General features: G+C 35.7%; 1 protein-coding gene across 1 annotated transcript in view; it reads left to right on the top strand.

Moving 5' to 3' along the window:
* The window catches only part of MEI4 (meiosis-specific 4 homolog (S. cerevisiae)), a gene marked incomplete at its 3' end in the record, with an annotated part of 122352 nt that extends 108406 nt beyond the window's left edge, over positions 1–13946 (top strand). Inside the window, exon 3 of the mRNA XM_011995094.1 lies at positions 13815–13946. Within this exon, the coding sequence (XP_011850484.1) occupies positions 13815–13946 (132 nt within the window). The remainder of the gene's footprint in view (positions 1–13814) is intronic.
* Between the last annotated feature and the right edge of the window lie 5030 nt (positions 13947–18976).

Below are 18976 nucleotides of genomic sequence, written 5' to 3'. Positions count from 1 at the left end.
GGTTCCATATGAACTTTAAAGCAGTTCTTTCCAATTCTGTGAAGAAAGTCATTGGTAGCTTGATGGGGATGGCATTGAATCTATAAATAACCTTGAGTAGTATGGCCATTTTCATGATATTGATTCTTCCTATCCATGAGCTTGGAATATTCTTTCATTTGTTTGTGTCCTCTTTTGTTTCATTGAGCAGTGGTTTGTAGTTCTCCTTGAAGAGGTCCTTCACATCCCTTGTAAGTTGGGTTCCTAGGTATTTCATCCTCTTTGAAGCAATTGTGAATGGGAGTTCACTCATGATTTGGCTCTCTGTTTGTCTGTTATTGGTGTATAGGAATGCTTGTGATTTTTGTACATTGATTTTGTATCGTGAGACTTTGCTGAAGTTGCTTATCAGCTTAAGGAGATTTTGGTCTGAGACGATGGGGTTTTCTAAATATACAATCATGTCATCTGCAAACAGGGACAATTTGACTTCCTCTTTTCCTAATTGAATAACCTTTATTTCTTTGTCCTACCTGATTGCACTGGCCAGAACTTCCAACACTATTTTGAATAGGAGTGGTGAGAGAGGGCATCCTTGTCTTGTGCTGGTTTTCAGAGGGAATCTTTGTAGATCTCTAAGGACTTGCTTTATGAATCTGGGTGCTCCTTATTGGGTGCATATATATTTAGGATAGTTAGTTCTTGTTGAAGTGATCCCTGTACCATTATGTAATGGCCTTCTTTATCTCTTTTGATCTTTGTTGGTTTAAAGTCTGTTTTATCAGAGACTAGGATTGCAACCCCTGTCTTTTTTTGTTTTCCATTTGCTTGGTAGATCTTCCTGCATCCCTTTATTTTGAGCCTATTTGTGTCTCTGCACGTGAGATGGGTCTCTTGAATACAGCAAACTGATGGGTCTTGACTCTATCCAATTTGCCAGTCTGTGTCTTTTAATTGGAGCATTTAGCCTATTTACATTAAAGGTTAATATTGTTATGTGTGAACTTGATCCTGTCATTATAATGTTAGCTGATTATTTTGCTTGTTATTTGATGCGGTTTCTTCGTAGCATTGATTATCTTTACATTTTGGCATGTTTTTGCAGTCGCTGGTACCGGTTGTTCCTTTCCATGTTTAGTGCTTCCTTCAGGAGCTCTTGTAGGGCAGGCCTGGTGGTGACAAATTCTCTAAGCATTTGCTTGTCTGTAAAGGATTTTATTTCTCCTTTACTCATGAAACTTAGTTTGACTGGATATGAAATTCTGGGTTGAAAATTCTTTTCTTAGGAATGTTGAACATTGGCCCCCACTCTCTTCTAGTTTGTAGAGTTTCTGCCGAGAGATCCGCTGTTAGTCTCATGCTCTTCCCTTTGTGTGTAAGCCGACCTTTCTCTCTGGCTGCCCTTAACATTTTTTCCTTCATTTCAACTTTGGTGAATCTGACAATTATGTGTCTTGGAGTTGCTCTTCTCGAGAAGTATGTTTGTGCTGTTCTCTGTATTTCTTGAATTTGAATGTTGGCCTGCCTTACTAGGTTGGGGAAGTTCTCCTGGATAATATCCTGAAGAGTGTTTTCCAAATTGGTTCCATTCTCCCTGTCACTGTGAGGTATACCAATCAGACACAGATTTGGTCTTTTCACATAGTCCCATGTTTCTTGGAGGCTTTCTTCATTTCCTTTCACTCTTTTTTTTTTTAATTTTATTTATTTATTTATTATTATTATTATACTTAAGTTCTAGGGTACATGTGCATAACGTGCAGGTTTGTCATCACCCGGAAAGCGCAAGCATTCAGGGAATTCCCTTTCCTAACACAGGGAAGTTGTTACAGACAGCAATTTCTTCTTATTGGAAAACCCATTGTTGAACATACTGAATGCCTGACTTGTATGTTAGTACTTTTCTTTTTAAAAGTAGTAATATTACCTATATATGTGTTTTTCAAGAACATAATTCAGCTTTGTCTTTTTTTTGAACTTTTTGTAAAATGAATTACAACATAAATATTCTTTAGTAACTTGCAGGGCTTTGCTCAATGTCGTGTCTGTTAAGACATATATCTGTTAAGATCCAGTCATTGAATGAAGCTGTAATTCATCCTGCATTCATTGTTGGATGACACTATTTTGTGTGTGTGTGTGTGTGTGTTGTTTTTGTTTTTAGTTTCCTAAATATTCACGCTTGCCAGCATTTTACCTGTAGCTACATTCTATTCTTACTATATACACATTATTCTTGGTATCTCCGAGGTACTGCATAAAGAGAATATATAATAGGTATTAAGGGCAGAATTTTTTTCTACTTTATAGGTTAGGTTCAAATAAGGCCCTGGAAAGCAGAAACTTGGTAGAACTTGTTCTTCACAGTACCATGCATACTTGCTGTTTCACAAGCATGCATGGTACTGTCAGGATAGAGATAGTGAAGTTTCCTGAGTTGCGAGGAGCATCCTTGAGTTCAGGATCATCTGGATTTCATCTGTAATATCCAGGGTGACCTTTGTTGCCTGATAGTGAGTTGTAGGGAGATCTTTATGTGTAAACTTCTGCTGACCTGAGTTCTGATTATCATTGATGATTAGTTGGGTCGTCTCTGAACTTCATGCCCTTTTCATTCCCCATATCTGTGTCATCTCAAATGAAGTTTGCCATGTGCCACAAAGTGATAATTAATTTAGCTTTTATAGACTTTAACATCTATTGTTATTTCTCTAATCCTACTCTCAATTTTTATTTTTTATTTTTACTATATACTAAAAATTATAATTGCATATATTTATGGGGTACAATGTGATGTTATAATTTTTAATACAATGTCATTAAAAAAAATCTTGTTCTAGTGTTTTACTTTTCTATCCTCTTTCTTTTCTTCCCTAAATAGGACTGAGCAATGAAAGAAAAGTGTCTTTTAGGGCCCAGGTGTTAGGTAACATGAGGCGAGAAATTTTGTATTTCATGTTTTACATCCGACATCTCTCAATCCTTGTGTCACTCACTTAGGCAATGTCTTCTTTCTGCTCACTGTCCATTGTTTTTTTTTGGCAGCATCTTGAGCTGCATTGCTCACGTACTGCAGAGATTTTAGCCAGTGTGTGCAAACCTACCAATTAGAATCTATAAAACAAACCATTGGACAGTTTTTCAGTGTGGCATTAAATTAGAACTAGTTTTGTGTTTTCTGCATTTTTTAATTTTGTTTCTTTTTGTTGTTGTTGTTATCATCTACACTATTAGTCTGAAAAATTTACATTGCTGCATAGCCTGTTTTGGTAATTACTGTAAGTTTTTAATTGACAATCAGTGTTTAAAATGAACATCTTTGGAAATTATTTTATATCTAATTTTCTTTTAGATTATATCTGAAAAGTGGTAGAGAATCTTTCAAAATAGAAGCCTTATTTTGCATATCTTTTTATAAGGTAAAAAAAGTGTGTCCCATTAGAAGTATAATGGTGTATGATCTATATTTATATCAGTCTAATTGATTTCTGAAATTTACCTTTTCTAGTTTTTTACACAGAAACATCAACACCAGTAGAAGTCGAAAATTAAATTGAATTGATTTTCACAATCTTGCTGCTTTGGAAACTTTAAAAGTTTCTTTTCCTGGTCTTTTTTACACAAATTTTTAAACCTGTTTTAAAACCACCACTTGCTTTTCTTACAACATTATATTTCACATTTTTTTTACTATATTATACTGTAAGTATTCTGTGTTATTACATAATTTTAATGTTGTGATTTGTGGTATTTGTTAGTAGATTTAACCTAATTTTACCTATTTGTACATTGTTACATTGTTGGATATTTAGGTATTTTGTTTTTAATAGTGACAGGGTCTTGCTCTGTCACCTAGGCTGGTGTACAGTGGCACAGTCATAGCGTACTTACTGCAGCTTTGAGCTCCTGGGGTCAAACAATCTTCAAGCCTCAGTGCACATAGGTGTGCACCATCACACCCAGCTGTTTTATTTTTATTTGTGTGTTTTGTAGAGATAGGGTCTCACTATGTTGCTCTGGCTGGTCTTGACCCTAGCTTCAAGTAATCCTCTTGGTTTCCCAAAGTTCTGGGATTATAGGTGTAAGCCACCACACCCAGCCTGATATTTAGCTTTTTTAAGAAAATAAAATTTAAATGTAGATATACCGTACTTTTTTTCTTTTACATTATTTCAATATTCTGTTCTAATTTAATAAGTATAAAGTGATATGTTAATTTTAATTTGGTTATTTTGTGGTAGAGAATTTTATATATGTACTTACATTTCTCTGTCAATTAGCTATTCATATGTTTTGCTATTAATCTATTTTGAACTCATTATTGTTTTAACTGATTTAAATATTTTTTGACTAGCACCATTAACTCTTTTTTGTCATACTTAATGGATTTTTTTCTGAATGATCTTTTTTTTCACTTTAGTTATTATTTGTGCTACCAGTTTAACATTTCTGTAGAGGTAATGTTTTCTTTCATTCATTTTACTGCTCAAAACTGAGAGAAATCATTATTGGACCAGAAACCTAATGATAATTGGTATTATTTTAGGGAATATTCCTAGAATTTAAAAACTACCCCTGATTTACTTTAATCTGATTAGAGTTTTATAACTAACATCCCTAAGTGATACCCTAAGCTCTTTCTTTTCACCCAGAGTTTTCTTCACTCTGTCCTTTCCTTCACCCAGTGGAAACATTAATCGATGATGTAGAAAATACTTTAGGACTGGAATTTGGCAGATACCTTTCCTTTATTAAAGAGGCCCAACAGCTAATTTCTTAGGAAGTAATAAAGGCCTTTCTTTTTATTTGTGATTTAATATCGCCTAGATGTATATCTTGGTGTTGGATTTAGTATGTCAGTTTTATTTGGAACCTAAAGAATTCCTTCTGTGTCCTCTGTCTGATCTTTTGTTGGTTCCAAGGGAGAGTCCTTTACTTGGAACAGCTTTGAGGATTGGTTCTGATCTATTTCTGTTTTCTTCTTCAAGAACTTTTAGCTTTTACAGTATCTTACTTTTACGTGCACCTGCTTTTCTTTCTTTTCTTCATTTATTTTTTTCATGTGCTGATTAACTGTGAGTTTGGTTTTTATTGTAAGCTTTCCGAAGGCCTAAATCTTATTTTTTTCTGAATGGTTTTCCTTTTATCACTGTATACTTGGCAGTGTCAGTATCAGGATATGGGTTGTTTTGATAGAAACTAAAATAAAATACAAATGTAGGTATTTTAAAACTTTAAAATAAATAGACATAAGAAAAGGGAAGCAGACCTCTTCAGAATATCAAACACAAAGAGACTCCTGGGACTAGTTTTCTTTTTCTTTCCTTTTTTTTTTTTTTTTTTTTTGAGATGGAGTCTTGCTCTGTCACCCAGGCTGGAGGGCAGTGGCGCGATCTTGGCTCACTGCAACCTCTACCTCCCAGGTTCAAGCAGTTCTCCTGCCTCAGCCTCCTGAGTAGCTGTGACTACAGGCGCCCGCCACCACGCCTGCCTGGCTAATTTTTTGTATTTTAGTAGAGAAGGGGTTTCACCATGTTGCCCAGTCTGGTCTTGAACCCTTGACCTCAGGCAATCCGCCTGCCTCGGCCTCCCAAAGTGCTGGGATTACAGGCGTGAGCCACTGTGCCTGGCCTGTTTTCTTTTTTCTATCCCTTTAGTATGTTTCTATCAGTGTTAAAATAAACTCATATTTATACATTGAAGATGTCTTATTTTCTCTTTGTTCTTGAAGGATAGTTCTCGTGGTCACACAATTATAAGTTAATACATATTTTGTCACAGTAGTTTGAAAATACTAGATCAAAGATATATGGCTTTTATTGTTGCTATTATGTTGTCAGTCTAATTGGTCTTTTCTGTTAGTATACATTATACTTCTTTCCTCTATGAATTCTTGTTGTTTCTTAGGCCTAAAAAACTTTCTTCCTTTATTTTTTCCCATATTATTTATTCTTCAGTAGTCTCTCTTAGTTTTTTCTGTTTCTTTTTTTGAACTATATTTAAAGATACTATATCTTCTTCTTCTATTCTCTATGTCTCTTAACCTCTACTCACATATTGCATGCACATCATTTCTCTTTCCAATATTATGGATGATTTCTCTATGTACATTTTCCAGTTTATTGCCCTTTCTCTTTAGTTGTAACTAATTTGTATATTATTTCATTCACTGAGTTTTAAATTTTAATGTTTTTATTTCTTTTTTGATATTTTTATTTTTCTCAGACTTCCTGTCATTCCATTTATAGTTATTCTGTACTCTGTATCAGATAAGTGTAATTAAGGTCTGAAGTCTTTGAGGGTCCAATTTAAAAAAAAAAAATTATTATTTAACAGATTTCAAGTTTAATTGGTCAACTTTTATTATTAACCCATATTTGTCTGAACTTAGTCTATAAGAATTCTGAAAACCTGAACTGAGAGTGTTTTCCTCAAGAGTGGTTTTGTATTTGCATCTTGCAGTTGCCAGAAAAAAAACATTAGCTTCATCTCTCAGCATGTGGTTTCCTTGTTGCAGACCCAATGTAGATATGGCTGGATTTGCAGATTCTTAAAGGTGACTATTAATAGTGCTACTGGCTGGGCACGGTGGCTCATGTCTGTAATCCCAGCACTTTGGGAGGCCAAGGCAGGCGGATCACCTGAGGTCGGGAGTTCGAGACCTGCCTGACCAACGTGGAGAAACCCCGTCTCTACTAAAAATTCAAAATTAGCTGGGTATGGTGGCACATGCCTGTAATCCCAGCTACTCAGGAGGCCGAGGCAGGAGAATCACTTGAACCCAGGAGGCAGAGGTTGTGGTGAGCTGAGATTGCGCCATTGCATTCCAGCCTGGGCAGTAAGAATGAAACACCATTGGGGGTTATTTGTGCTGGCACATTAGATCTTTACCAGTTTACATTTCATTAATACTATAGTCCTTTAGGCTTCATCTTAGAAATGTTAGTCTCTCTCCTACTTAATAAAGGCCAAAGTCTTATTTGAAAATTTTGTGCTGATGGTGCTTTTTGCCAGCAGAGCAACCCCAACTTACTCTTTTTCTGAAAGTTTATTGTCTGATTTAATGTTATATCTGTTTATATTTTTGCTTTTCTTTTGACCATTGAGGACCTCTCTTTCTTTCTTATGAATTCTGCAATACATTAAAATTTACTGATTTATGTAATGTTAAGATATACTATCAAATTCTGGAAATAAGGCAAAGGTTGATTGATTGTCCGGTCAGTGACATTACTGGGGCTTCATCTAACAGGACAACCTAATTATTACTTAAATTTCTAGAGGAATGTAATTTGGCAGGGCCCTGACCCTGTGAAGTTTCATATTAACCTGTAGATCCCTCGAAAATATAGATGTAAATGATTCTTGTACAGTAGAAATTAAGTCCTGAGGTTATGGTAAGGATTTATCATGTAAGATATTAACCAGTTTTGTGTCTAACGTAATGGTCTAATTCAACTTTTTTTAAAAAATTCAAAATTCAGTTCCTCAAATGTTTTTTACCCTCATTGATGCTATAAATACATCATTGACGTTTGTTAATTCTAAATTTGTATGAGAGTAAATGTTTTTAACTTTTTGAAAAGTACCTTTCAGATCATGGTAAGTTGGATTGCATTTTGATACCTTTTTTTTTTTTTTTCTTTTTTTGAGACAGTCTCACTGTGTCGCCCAGGCTGGAGTCCAGTAGCAGGATCTTGGCTCACTGCAATATCTGCCTCCTGAGTAGCTGGGAATACAGGGGCCCGCCACCACTCCTGGCTAATTTCTTTTTATTTTTAGTAGAGACAGGGTCTCACTGTGTTAGCCAGGATGGTCTTGATCTCCTGACTTCATGATCTGCCCGCCTCAGCCTCCCAAAGTGCTGGGATTACAGGCCTGAGCCCCAGAATAAGCAGAAGTAACTACTGAAGCAAAAGTAATGTTATTTTATTTTATTTTATTTTATTTTTTTAATTCTAAGTGATAATAGGGACTAGCTGAGTCACTGGCATATAGATTACATTCAATATTCAATATTTGCTATAAAGAATGAATGAATACATAACTAATTTCAACTTATAGCTTTAATTTTGTTTTGTCCTATTCTTTAGAATTATGCCATTTTCAGGAATAATCTCTTCCCTTGTAGGGAATCTTAACACATCTAATTATTTTTAAAACAACATTTTATGTAATTAATTACAGCAGAAATTTTTACTCTAAACTATGTGTTTTTATAGTATATATATTTTCTATGTGAGCGAGAGCCTTTGAACGTTGTTTCTTTTGACTTTCAATTGAGATTGAAGCATTTACCTTCACTCTAAGTGCACTGAAATTTTAAGAATTTTGTAAAACAGCTTTTGTTCTACATCACACATTGGAGCTGCTCTGTTCTTAGAGGGACAGTGGGATAACAGGCTCTCTCTTTCTTCTTTAGTTAACATGTAGGTTAATTCCAGTGGTCATTTCTCTGGACATTTTAGCCACTAATTGCTTGCCTGTTGTGTCATTTCTACTGTGAGAAGCTGGATCTATATTAATAGCTATGGTTGCTAGACGTTTTGGTTATTTCTAAAGTTTTATAGGCACACTTGTAGCATTTCTGCAAAGAGGGTTTTTGTACTTTGTTATTTTCCAAACTTCCCACAAATGACATCTAGGGTTGGTTGGTTTGTTTTATTCTTGCTTTAAGCAGAGAGTTATTTCTTGGTTTAGGCAATACATATTCATTATAGAATAATAGGAAAATAAAGAGGTTGACACATAATTCTGGATGCTTCAGAAAGTAGGAAACACATTAATGGCATTACTGTGTCAGCCACCAACATTTATGCATGATACTATCTGTCCCTGGGTCTCTGTGTCTCTTTGTCTTACTGTCCAGCTTGCTTACAGTGCTGGCCTGTTACAGAGGTTGATGGTGCAGTGTAATAGTTGTGTTTTCTTAATTCAGAGTAGTAATTAGTAATTTTTTAAATCTGGCAAGTGGTTCAGCACTTTTTATGGATCCCATATGACCTCTCAAAGTTTTTATCCCTTAAGAGAATTTGAGATATGATACATTTGGGTATGCAATGGGTTGATAAACAGCACAAGTCTTTTTTTTTTTTTGGATGGAGTTTTGCACTGTTGCCCAGGCTGGAGTGAAGTGGCATGAGCTCGGCACACTGCAACCTCCACCTCCTGGGTTAAAGCTATTCTCCTGCCTCGGCCTCCCGAGTAGCTGGGATTACAGGTATGCACCACCATGCCCAACTAATTTTTGTATTTTTAGTAGAGATGGGGTTTCACCATGTTGGCCAGGCTGGTCTGGAACTTCTGACCTCAGGTGATCCACCTGCCTGGCCTCCCAAAGTCACTACATGTATTCTTATGTCTATTTTTAATCTAACTTTGAACAAGTTAACTTACTCTCTTTAAAGTATGGCTCCTTAGTATTTAGTTTGAGATTAAACTTTCTCATAGTCTCATGGTTAGGATTAAATGATACAGTATATGTAAGCAGTAAGTACTGTACATAATGCAAAGTAGATGCTTAATAAATTGTCTTATATAAATATTGATATTATTATATTCTCATTTATTGCTGTTTTATCCTGTAAGTTCTTTATGTTTTACTTTATAAGCATCAAATATATTAGAAATTCAAGTAAAAAAAAAAGATCTAGGTCTAACTTTGGACTCTACCCCTTACAAGTGACTTTAATGTTCCTGATTCTCAGTTTCTTCACATTAAGAAAAGAAAGGGAATGTTATTATCATTGTTATTGGGATACTTGATGTAGTATACCAAGTCTTTCGCCTAAATTCTTAGTTCACATTGTTCCAATAGACATAATTAGTTGGTTTAATTTTATTTCTTTCATTAGTAGGGCTGTACAAATAGATATCATAGAAAAAGAATCGTTCCTCATTCTAACATGCATCCATAGATAGTCCTTCCATATAATCAATCTCTATCACTTGTTCACTTTTTCAGTGATAATTATGTACCTTTGATCTCAACTTTTTTTGTTAAATTTTATTTTACAGAATTCAGTTGTGAGCTTGTGGCACTCATCTTTTTTCGTTATTCTCTTATAATTTGATGTATCTGATATTAGCAATGTGTGTACATCTTTAAACAAATGTCAGTGACTCAATAATAAAAATGATTTTTATAAAATCAGAAGGGATATGGTTTCTACAGCCCCCCACATTCTTTTGACCTCACAAAATATTATGTTCTTCTTCTTATTTTTTTACATCTATTCAAATATCATCCACTCCCCAATGATAAGGAAATGAAATTCTGTTTATTAAGCAGGTGCCTTTGAGAAGTTGGTCATAAATAGGCACAATTTGCTCTACATACTTACAGATGGCTGTTAATAAAGGTTGTTAGGGAGGGCCCCACAGCTTTCCAGATTCTCAAAAGAATCACATTGGTGTGAACAAGTCATTTCCCACATTACAGTCTAACAGAAATCACTGCCTGCCCCATCTCCAAGCCCACAGGAGATACTTTCATAGGAAATACAAGGACCTTTGTGAAGGTGCCCACCATCCCTTCTTGTGGCTTTTGGATATTAATTATCTTTAGCTTAAATCTGGATAAGTGCTTAGTAGGTAGGAGATGTTTTAAATATCTATAATTTTGATTCTTGTTTTCAACAGGTTATAGGAATTTAAATAGACATAACATATATATGTCTTTATTGCATTTTACTTATTTGGGACTCATTGTTTTAGTTTAGAGAGTTTATTTGAATCATCTTGATCTGCTACTCACAGTATGTGTCTCTCCAGTTCTTGCATAATCTAAAATTTGATTTTTAAGCTTTGGTTCAAATTAATTGTTTAAAAAACATTATAGTAGGGTTAAGTGCTGTGGTATGCTGTTAGAGGAGTGTCTTCAGTTATAATCTATACTCTGTGCATGCAGTTTATTCATCCACCCTGAAACTCATGTGGGAGAAGGAGCATCATATATTGGCCACTAGCTGGGAATATAAATTCCCTACTATTGAACAGTACCTCAACCTTATAAGAGGAGGTCTACCAGTTAGAACTATAAGTACTGAGTGATCAAACAACACCCACTTCTGCTTTTAGTTTTCACTTGATCCTAGTTTTATTTATACTATGGCTACTTGATGGAGTATTGTTGTGCATACTTAAATTTATATAGCACCTCATTCAAATGAGTAGTTCTGGATATGCACTTACTTGGTGTCCTACAATCAGGCAGACACAGTTTATGGCAGGGTTAAATAACATATGTAAATTTTTATTTTCTATAGAGAATAATGTTTACTTGACAAGAAAGATATGACTTTGTTCTATACCCAGGGTCCCTCCTTTTTGATTTTCTAATTAGAGTAGGCTACAGACTCCACATAATATTCTGATCAACTCCAAGCACATTGGATCTTCCTGATAATGATATCCAAAGGACAGAGCTGCTTATTTCCCAACTTAGACCAGCTGGAGATCTTTATATACTACTCCGGCCCCTTCTCAAAGTGTACAGCCTTATGATTTACTTGAAATATGCTTCCAAGTGATAAACCAAATGGTAATATGTTGTCTCCAGAATTCACAAAGGCCTATCAAGCGTTGTATCTTTTTCTTAGTGATAGTAAATACATACTAAAGCAACTTGTTTTTTCACTTTAGAGGGAGTATTTCTACATTCATTAGACCCACAAACTTCTGAAGAATCCAGGGCTCTACCTAACGAGTGTCAGGGGCAGTGTTGATCCTTCCAGAAAATAACTACTTCTAGAACAACAGAACTGTGTAATTGGAAACATACCTAATTAACTTCATAATAATTCACGGCTCTTCTCCAAGTTTCTCCTATCTTCTGCACAGTTAATGTAGGGAAATTAATTAGGAAAATGATAAGAATTTCTACCCATTTCATTCATATTTCAAGACTAATGTGGCACTAAGGTTTGTGAATCCTCTAGGTAAACATATAGGTCAAAATACCTTTGGGAATGCTACATTTACAGGAATAATTCCCTAAACCACTGGGCAACCAAGGTAGCTGCTACTTCTATTGTGATTAAAAGAACCTGCATAGGCCCTGCGCGGTGGCTCACGCCTGTAATCCCAGCACTTTGGGAGGCCGAGGCGGGCGGATCACGAGGTTAGGAGATTGAGACCATCCTGGCTAACATGGTGAAACCCCGTCTCTACTAAAAATACAAAAAATTAGCCGGGTGTGGTTGCTGGCGCTTATAGTCTCAGCTACATTGGGAGGCTGAGGCAGGAGAATGGCGTGAACCCGGGAGGCGGAGCTTGCAGTGAGCGGTGATCGCGCCACTGCACTCCAGCCTGGGCGACAGAGCAAGACTCCGTCTCAGAATAATAATAATAATAACCTATATAATTAGGTAACTCTGAAACAGCTGTGGGATGAGCCAGAACTCTGACACCTCAGCTGCTATCTGTAGCAACAAAATATGTGCCCTGTACTGTACCTACTTCTTTTCCTTGGTAGTGCATTTCTAAATCAAGGGCTCAAATGAGTACTTTTAATTGGCAGAACTCACATCCAAAATCCTAACTGCAGAGTAATCTGGGAAGAATTACTTCTAGTTCCCCAGCTTGTGAAATACAGAAAGATGTGAAAGAAAAAGATTATCATGTGCGTTGAGTGTGTCCTCCCATGATTTGGTCCACAGTAGCCTCACGTATAATATTGTTGTCAGTCTTGGTTTCCATGTCAGCCTTTCGAAAAAATTCCACTGTATTTACAAAAGGGTAAGTGTCAATTAAAATATAAGGAAGAATAGAGATTGTTTTAATAATATTCATGTAATTTTGAACCACATTAATGGTTATATAGTCTTTGTATGAACTTCGGTCATGTCGGGGAGAAACAGTTCTTAGATATACTATGGAATAGCTCTTTATGATGAAATTCTCTTCTCAGCAATCTTCTCCAATAGGATTATATTAACTCTGGAAAAATATATTTTATTTATAGTATTTAACTTTTCAAGGTTCAGTGAACTAAATTCATGTTATATAGCCATGAATGCTCTTGTATTGTCATCCTAAATTATAACATTTCACTTATTGAGCACTTACTAGGTGCCTGTCACTATGGTAAGCATTTTCACTATCTAACTTAATAGACGTTTCTCTTCAACTCTATAATCCAGGGATCCCCAGCCACCAGGCCGCGGACCAGTATTGGTCCATGGCCTGTTAGAAACCAGGCCACATAGCAGGAAGTGAGCAGCAGGGGAGCTAGCGTTACCTCCTGAGCTTCCCCTCCTGTCAGATCAGATGTGGCATTAGATTCTCATAGAAGTGCAAACCCTATTGTGAACTGTGCATGTGAGGGATCTAGGTTGCACACTCCTTATGAGAATCTTGTGAGTGATAATCTGACATGGAACAGTTTCATCTCAAAACGATTCACCCTGCCCCCCTTCCATGGAAAAATTGTCTTCCACAAAACTGGTCCCTGGTACCAAAAAGGATGATAGATGACCTATCTATCATTTATCTAGCTAATCTATCTAAAAGGTAAGAGCTTAAATATCTTGATTTATCATCTCCTTTATTCATTTTGTATATAGCCTATTATCTAAACTATTATCTTTTGCTACTTCAACTAAAGCTTCCATTTTAGCACCCTGTTTCATGTTTCAAAATATTAACTGCTATAGAAAATCTTAGAGCCTATAATATTATAATTTTTGTACTTTATGATTGTGCTTGAGACTGACCCAGAATTACGTTGATACTTTTTATACTCCTCACAGCATTTAGCTCAGTAGTAACGTCTTAGAAAATACATTTTGATTTGACTTGATGGAATACGGAAACTTACTCATTTTTATCTTTAGTTTCAGGTGCAGCGTTATGTCTCTCAGAGTCTGGTAACCCTGGGAAGCTGCCGCTTGTTGAGAAAATCTATTATATCTCTGCTTCTATCAGAAGTAAATGGCTTTGCTGATGATCTGGGAGCCATCAATCAGGTACATATAACTTGAAACTGTAGCTCTCATTTATAGTTAATGTACCTATCTGTTTTTCTTTTCTTTTCCCTTCTTTCCTCTCTTGCCAGGCTAATATTTTAGTTATTATCTTATGTCTAATATATGTGAGTAATATTACTGCCTACCAAAATTACAGAAAGATACTTTCAGAAAACAGTTTTGAAAATAAAACCACTTTATAATCCTTACTTGCATATATGTGCCAAAGATGCTGTTGGTGACAGCAAAAGAGTGCTTAGATGAATGGCTTTAAATTCATCCAGGCAGGCAGCAAGTTTCTAAAGCAAAGTGAAAGAAAAGTGAACTGGGGAGGATTCTAAATGGAGAGTAGTCCTTAACCAGTATTTTTCATTCCTCATTGCTTATGAAAATCATCTGGCTAACTTTTAAATATCCTATTGCCAAGTCGTATGCCAATCCTATTACATAGGGGTCTCTGAATTTGGAATTCTGGTATTGGTATTGTTAGAGCACTTCAGGTGATTTCAATATGCAACCAAGCTCGAGGAACACTGCTCTAAGCTCTTCTGTCTGTGGAAAGTCTTCTATATCACTGGTGACAAATGTGTAGAAGGAACATAAATCATTCCCATATTTTAATGTTCACACTGGTTTATTACATGTATTCCATTTGATAGCTCATTTAATATTTTTATCATTTCTGTAGTCAAAGTCACAAAGGAAATTAGAGATAGGTAGAAACGTCTTGGTAAAGAGAAATAACTTTAATAAAATATTGTATATACATATAATTTAAACAATTTTTAACAAAGTACTGACATCTAATGACATAGTCTAAAAATATTATACAATCTAATTGAATTTGATGTTTGACATGGTGTATCTAGTAAGCAAATTTTCAGTTGACTACCAAATGTAAACTCGCTTAAAAGCTCTGTTGGATTTTTTTAAAAAGTCATTTTCGGCCGGGTGCAGTGGCTCACACCTGTAATCCCAGCATTCTGGGAGGCCAAGGGGGCGGTGGATCACAAGGTCAGGAGATCGAGACCATCCTGGCTAACATGGTGAAACCCCATCTCTACTAAAAGTATAAAAATAAAAAATTAGCTGGGCGTGTTGGCGGGTGCCTGTAGTCCCAGCTACTCGGGAGGCTGAGGCAGGAGAATGGTGTGAACCTGGGAGGCGGAGGTTGCAGTGAGACAAGATCGTGCCACTGCACTCCAGCCTGGGTGACAGAGCGAGACTCCATCTCAAAAACCAAAAAACTCGTTTTCACTGTTGTCGAGGAGAAAAAAGTAAGCTATATTGATTAATTGAAAAAGAGCAAAGTGTTACAATGTATGATGCTTTTTGTAGGCGTTCCAAGATCAAGGAACTGACCATAGTAGGTTGCAGGTCCCTGAAAATAATTTACAGAAAAGGAAGTACTTGAAAAATGCATTTGAATTGAATAAGCAGAGGATAACTGAATGTAGAGGCATTAGGATGTTATTTAACAAGAGATGTCAAAGATTCTGGGGAAACAAGGTGAAGTCTTAGCGTTTAACAATAGGAAGCAATGTGGAAAGTGAGTTTAATTGAATTCAGTTGTTTGGAGGATATCAGTAAGTGCAGAAAAAATGATGTATATATTCTTATTTAATTTTCACAATAGCTCCATGAAGCAGTTACAATTTTCACATACTTTATAGATAAGAATACAAAACATTAGAGTGGTGAAGTAGCTTGACCAAGACTGAAGAAAGAGCATATGCTAAAGCCATAATTCAAACCCAGATGTTCTGACAGTTAAGATACTTTAAAATAATAATAAGAAAAATAGCAATAATACAACAACAATAACTAGTGTTTGGCAGGTTTATGTTGTTGAATTCTGTTTGCTTGTATTTTGCTAAGGAGTTTTGCGTTGGCCAAAGGACAGTATATTTAATAATTGATGCCAGGAAAACTGGATATCCATATGCAAAAGAACAAAACTATATTTCATTTTTTTATCATATACAAAAATCAAATTAAAATGTATTAAAATCTTAAATGTAAGATCTCAAGCTTTGCAACTACTAGAAGAAAACTGGAGAAGTGCTGTAGGACATTGGCCTGGACAAAGATTCTTTTGGGTAAGACCTTAAAAACTCAAGGAATGAAAGCAAAAATAGACAAATGAGAATATATCAAGGCAAAACGCTTCTGCACAGGAAAGGAAACAATTAGCGAAGTGAAGAGAAAACCCACAAAAGGGAAGAAAATATTTGCAAACTAGCTATCTGACAAAACCGGAATATATAAAGAACTCAAACAACTCAATACCAAGAAAACAAACAATCTGAATTAAAAAGGGGCAAAATACCTGATAGATATTTCTCAAAAAAAGACATACAAATGGCTAGCAGGCATATGAAAAAAAGGAAAAAAAAAAAAAAAAAAGCTCAACAGTACTAATCATCAGGGAAATGCAAATAAAACCACAATGAGATATCATCTCACTCCAACTAGAATTTAAAAAAAAACAAAAAGTAACAAATGTTAGTGAGGATTTGGAGAAAGGGAAATACTCATAGACTGTTGATAGGAGTGTAAAGTAGCATAACCATTATGGAAAACTGTGGACATTCCTTGAAAAATCTAAAAATAGAACTACCGTATGATCCAAGAATCCCACTGCTGGCTATATGTCCAAAAGAAAGGAAAGAGGTATCAGACTCACATGCTCACAGTAGCCAAGATACGAAATCAACCTAAGTGTCCATCACTAAGTGAATGAAGAGAATTTGGTGTATATGTGTGTGTGTGTGTGTGTGTGTGTGTGTGTGTATATATATATGAATATTATTAAACCATAAAAAGAATGAAATCTCATCATTTGCAGAGCATGGATGGAACTGTAGGTGATTATATTAAGTGAAATAGGCCAGGCATAGAAAAACAAATATTGTATGTTCTCACTCATATGTAATGGGAGCTAAAGACATGGATCATATAGAGGCAGAGAGTAGAATGATGGTTACCAGAGGCACGGAAGGGAAGAGAAGTTGGTTAATGAGTATGGAAATACCGTTAGATAGAAGCAATAAGTTCTAGTATTCAATAGTACAGTTAGTGAATTTTAGATATCGTTAATTATAACTAAATATAATTGTAGAAATTGTGACTTGTTTTATATTTCAAAATAACTAGAAGTGAAGAATTGTAATGTTTCTAACATAAAGAAAAGATAAATGTTTGTGGTGATAGATATCCCAATAACCCTGATTTGATAATTATGCATTGTATATATGTATGAAAATATCTCATTTACCCCAGTATATGTACAACTCTGACATGTCAAGTAAAAATGCATAAAAATATTCATTTAAATTCTGTGCATTCTACTATGTGTAAACTGTACCTCAACTAAAATATAGTTTTTGAAACCTTAACAAATTTTTGAACCAAAAGTAAATATAATTTTTCTCATTGCTTTTATACTCAGTGTTTTAGCTCACTTTAAAGACTTTATTTCTCTGTCAATATAATGAATGCTAAGATCTTACTAAGAACTTTCTGAAGAATAGTTTTAGTTTTTAATGATATAAACTTTTCTAAGTAGTCACTAATTCAAAAAATGATTGTGTATGTATATATATGTAAACCATATTGTACTCTAAGTCTGATTGAATTTCTAAGGTATTTGATGGCAGAAGATAGATCTGTTTAATAAAGATTAATGGATGGTTCAATAATAATTATTATCATAAATATTTACTGAGAAGCCTTATGTGTCAAACACTATTCCAAACATTTCATAGTCCTCCAAATATTTTGCGCATATTTTTGTTTGAAATACATAGCGATTAATTTTAATTTTATGTCATTTAATTCTCCTAACTACACTAGTAATTTGTATTATTCCCATTTTACAAAAGAGGGCAGTTAGGATTAGGGAGTTTAAGTAGCTGGCCCACTGTCATAGGAAGTACAGCACCAGTTTGTCGAACCCACAAAGTCTGACTCCAGAATCTAGAAGATAAAATATGGACTAATTTCTGTTACTGACTAACCATGTCAGTTATTTGTATTTCACTAACACCATTTTATTTAATTTGTCTCATGCAACTGGTATGTGTGTTGTCTCACCTACTTTTTAGCAGGGTAAGTAAAGTAGATATTTGTGTTAAGTTTAACACGTTTTTTATGTATATTCTGTGACCATTGAATCAGATTTTTGAAAGGTGGTTTTGTTGCCTCTTATCCTAGTATCCTTTCTCTAGCTGTGTTCCTTTGAATGTCATTTTCTTGGGTCTTGTTGAAATTATTTACGCAATGCTGAGGATAAAAGTTTCCTAATACCTTCTCAAATGTGTATTTTGGATTTCCCCCTTCATTGCCTTTTCTTTATCAATATGTGTCCAGAATTGGTGGGTTCTTGGTCTCACTGACTTCAAGAATGAAGTCGTGGACCCTCACAGTGAGTGTTACAGTTCTTTTTTTTTTTTTGAGGCGGGGTCTTTGCTCTGTTTCCCAGGCTGGAGTGCAGTGGCGCGATCTCCACTCACTGCAAGCTCCGCCTCCCGGGTTCACGCCATTCTCCTGCCTCAGCCTCCCGTGTGGCTGGGACTACAGGCGCCCGCCACCGCGCCCGGCTAATTTTTGTATTTTTTTTTTTTAGTAGAGACGGGGTTTCACCATGTTAGTCAGGATGGTCTCTATCTCCTGACCTCGTGATCCGCCCATCTCGGCCTCCCAAAGTGCTGGGATTACAGGCGTGAGCCACCGCGCCCGGCCTACAGTTCTTAAAGATGGTGTGTCCGGAGTTTGTTCCTTCAGAGGTTCAGATGTGTCTAGAGCTTCTTCCTTCTGGTGGGTTCATGGTTTTGCAGACAGGAGTGAAGCTGCAGACCTTTGCGGTGAGTGTCACAGCTCTTAATGGCGGCACATCTGGAGTTGTTTGTTCTTCCCGGTGGGTTCTTGGTCTCATTGGCTTCAGGAGTGAAGCTGCAGACTTTCGTGATGAGTGTTACAACTCATAAAGGCAGTGTGGACCCAACGAGTGAGCAGCAGCAAGATTTATT

This window comes from Mandrillus leucophaeus, unplaced genomic scaffold (genome assembly GCF_000951045.1).
Source record: "Mandrillus leucophaeus isolate KB7577 unplaced genomic scaffold, Mleu.le_1.0 Scaffold1120, whole genome shotgun sequence".
NCBI classification, from domain to species: Eukaryota; Metazoa; Chordata; class Mammalia; order Primates; family Cercopithecidae; genus Mandrillus; species Mandrillus leucophaeus.
Note: the sequence above shows the minus strand (reverse complement) of the source record. Positions and strands in the feature narration are given on the sequence as shown.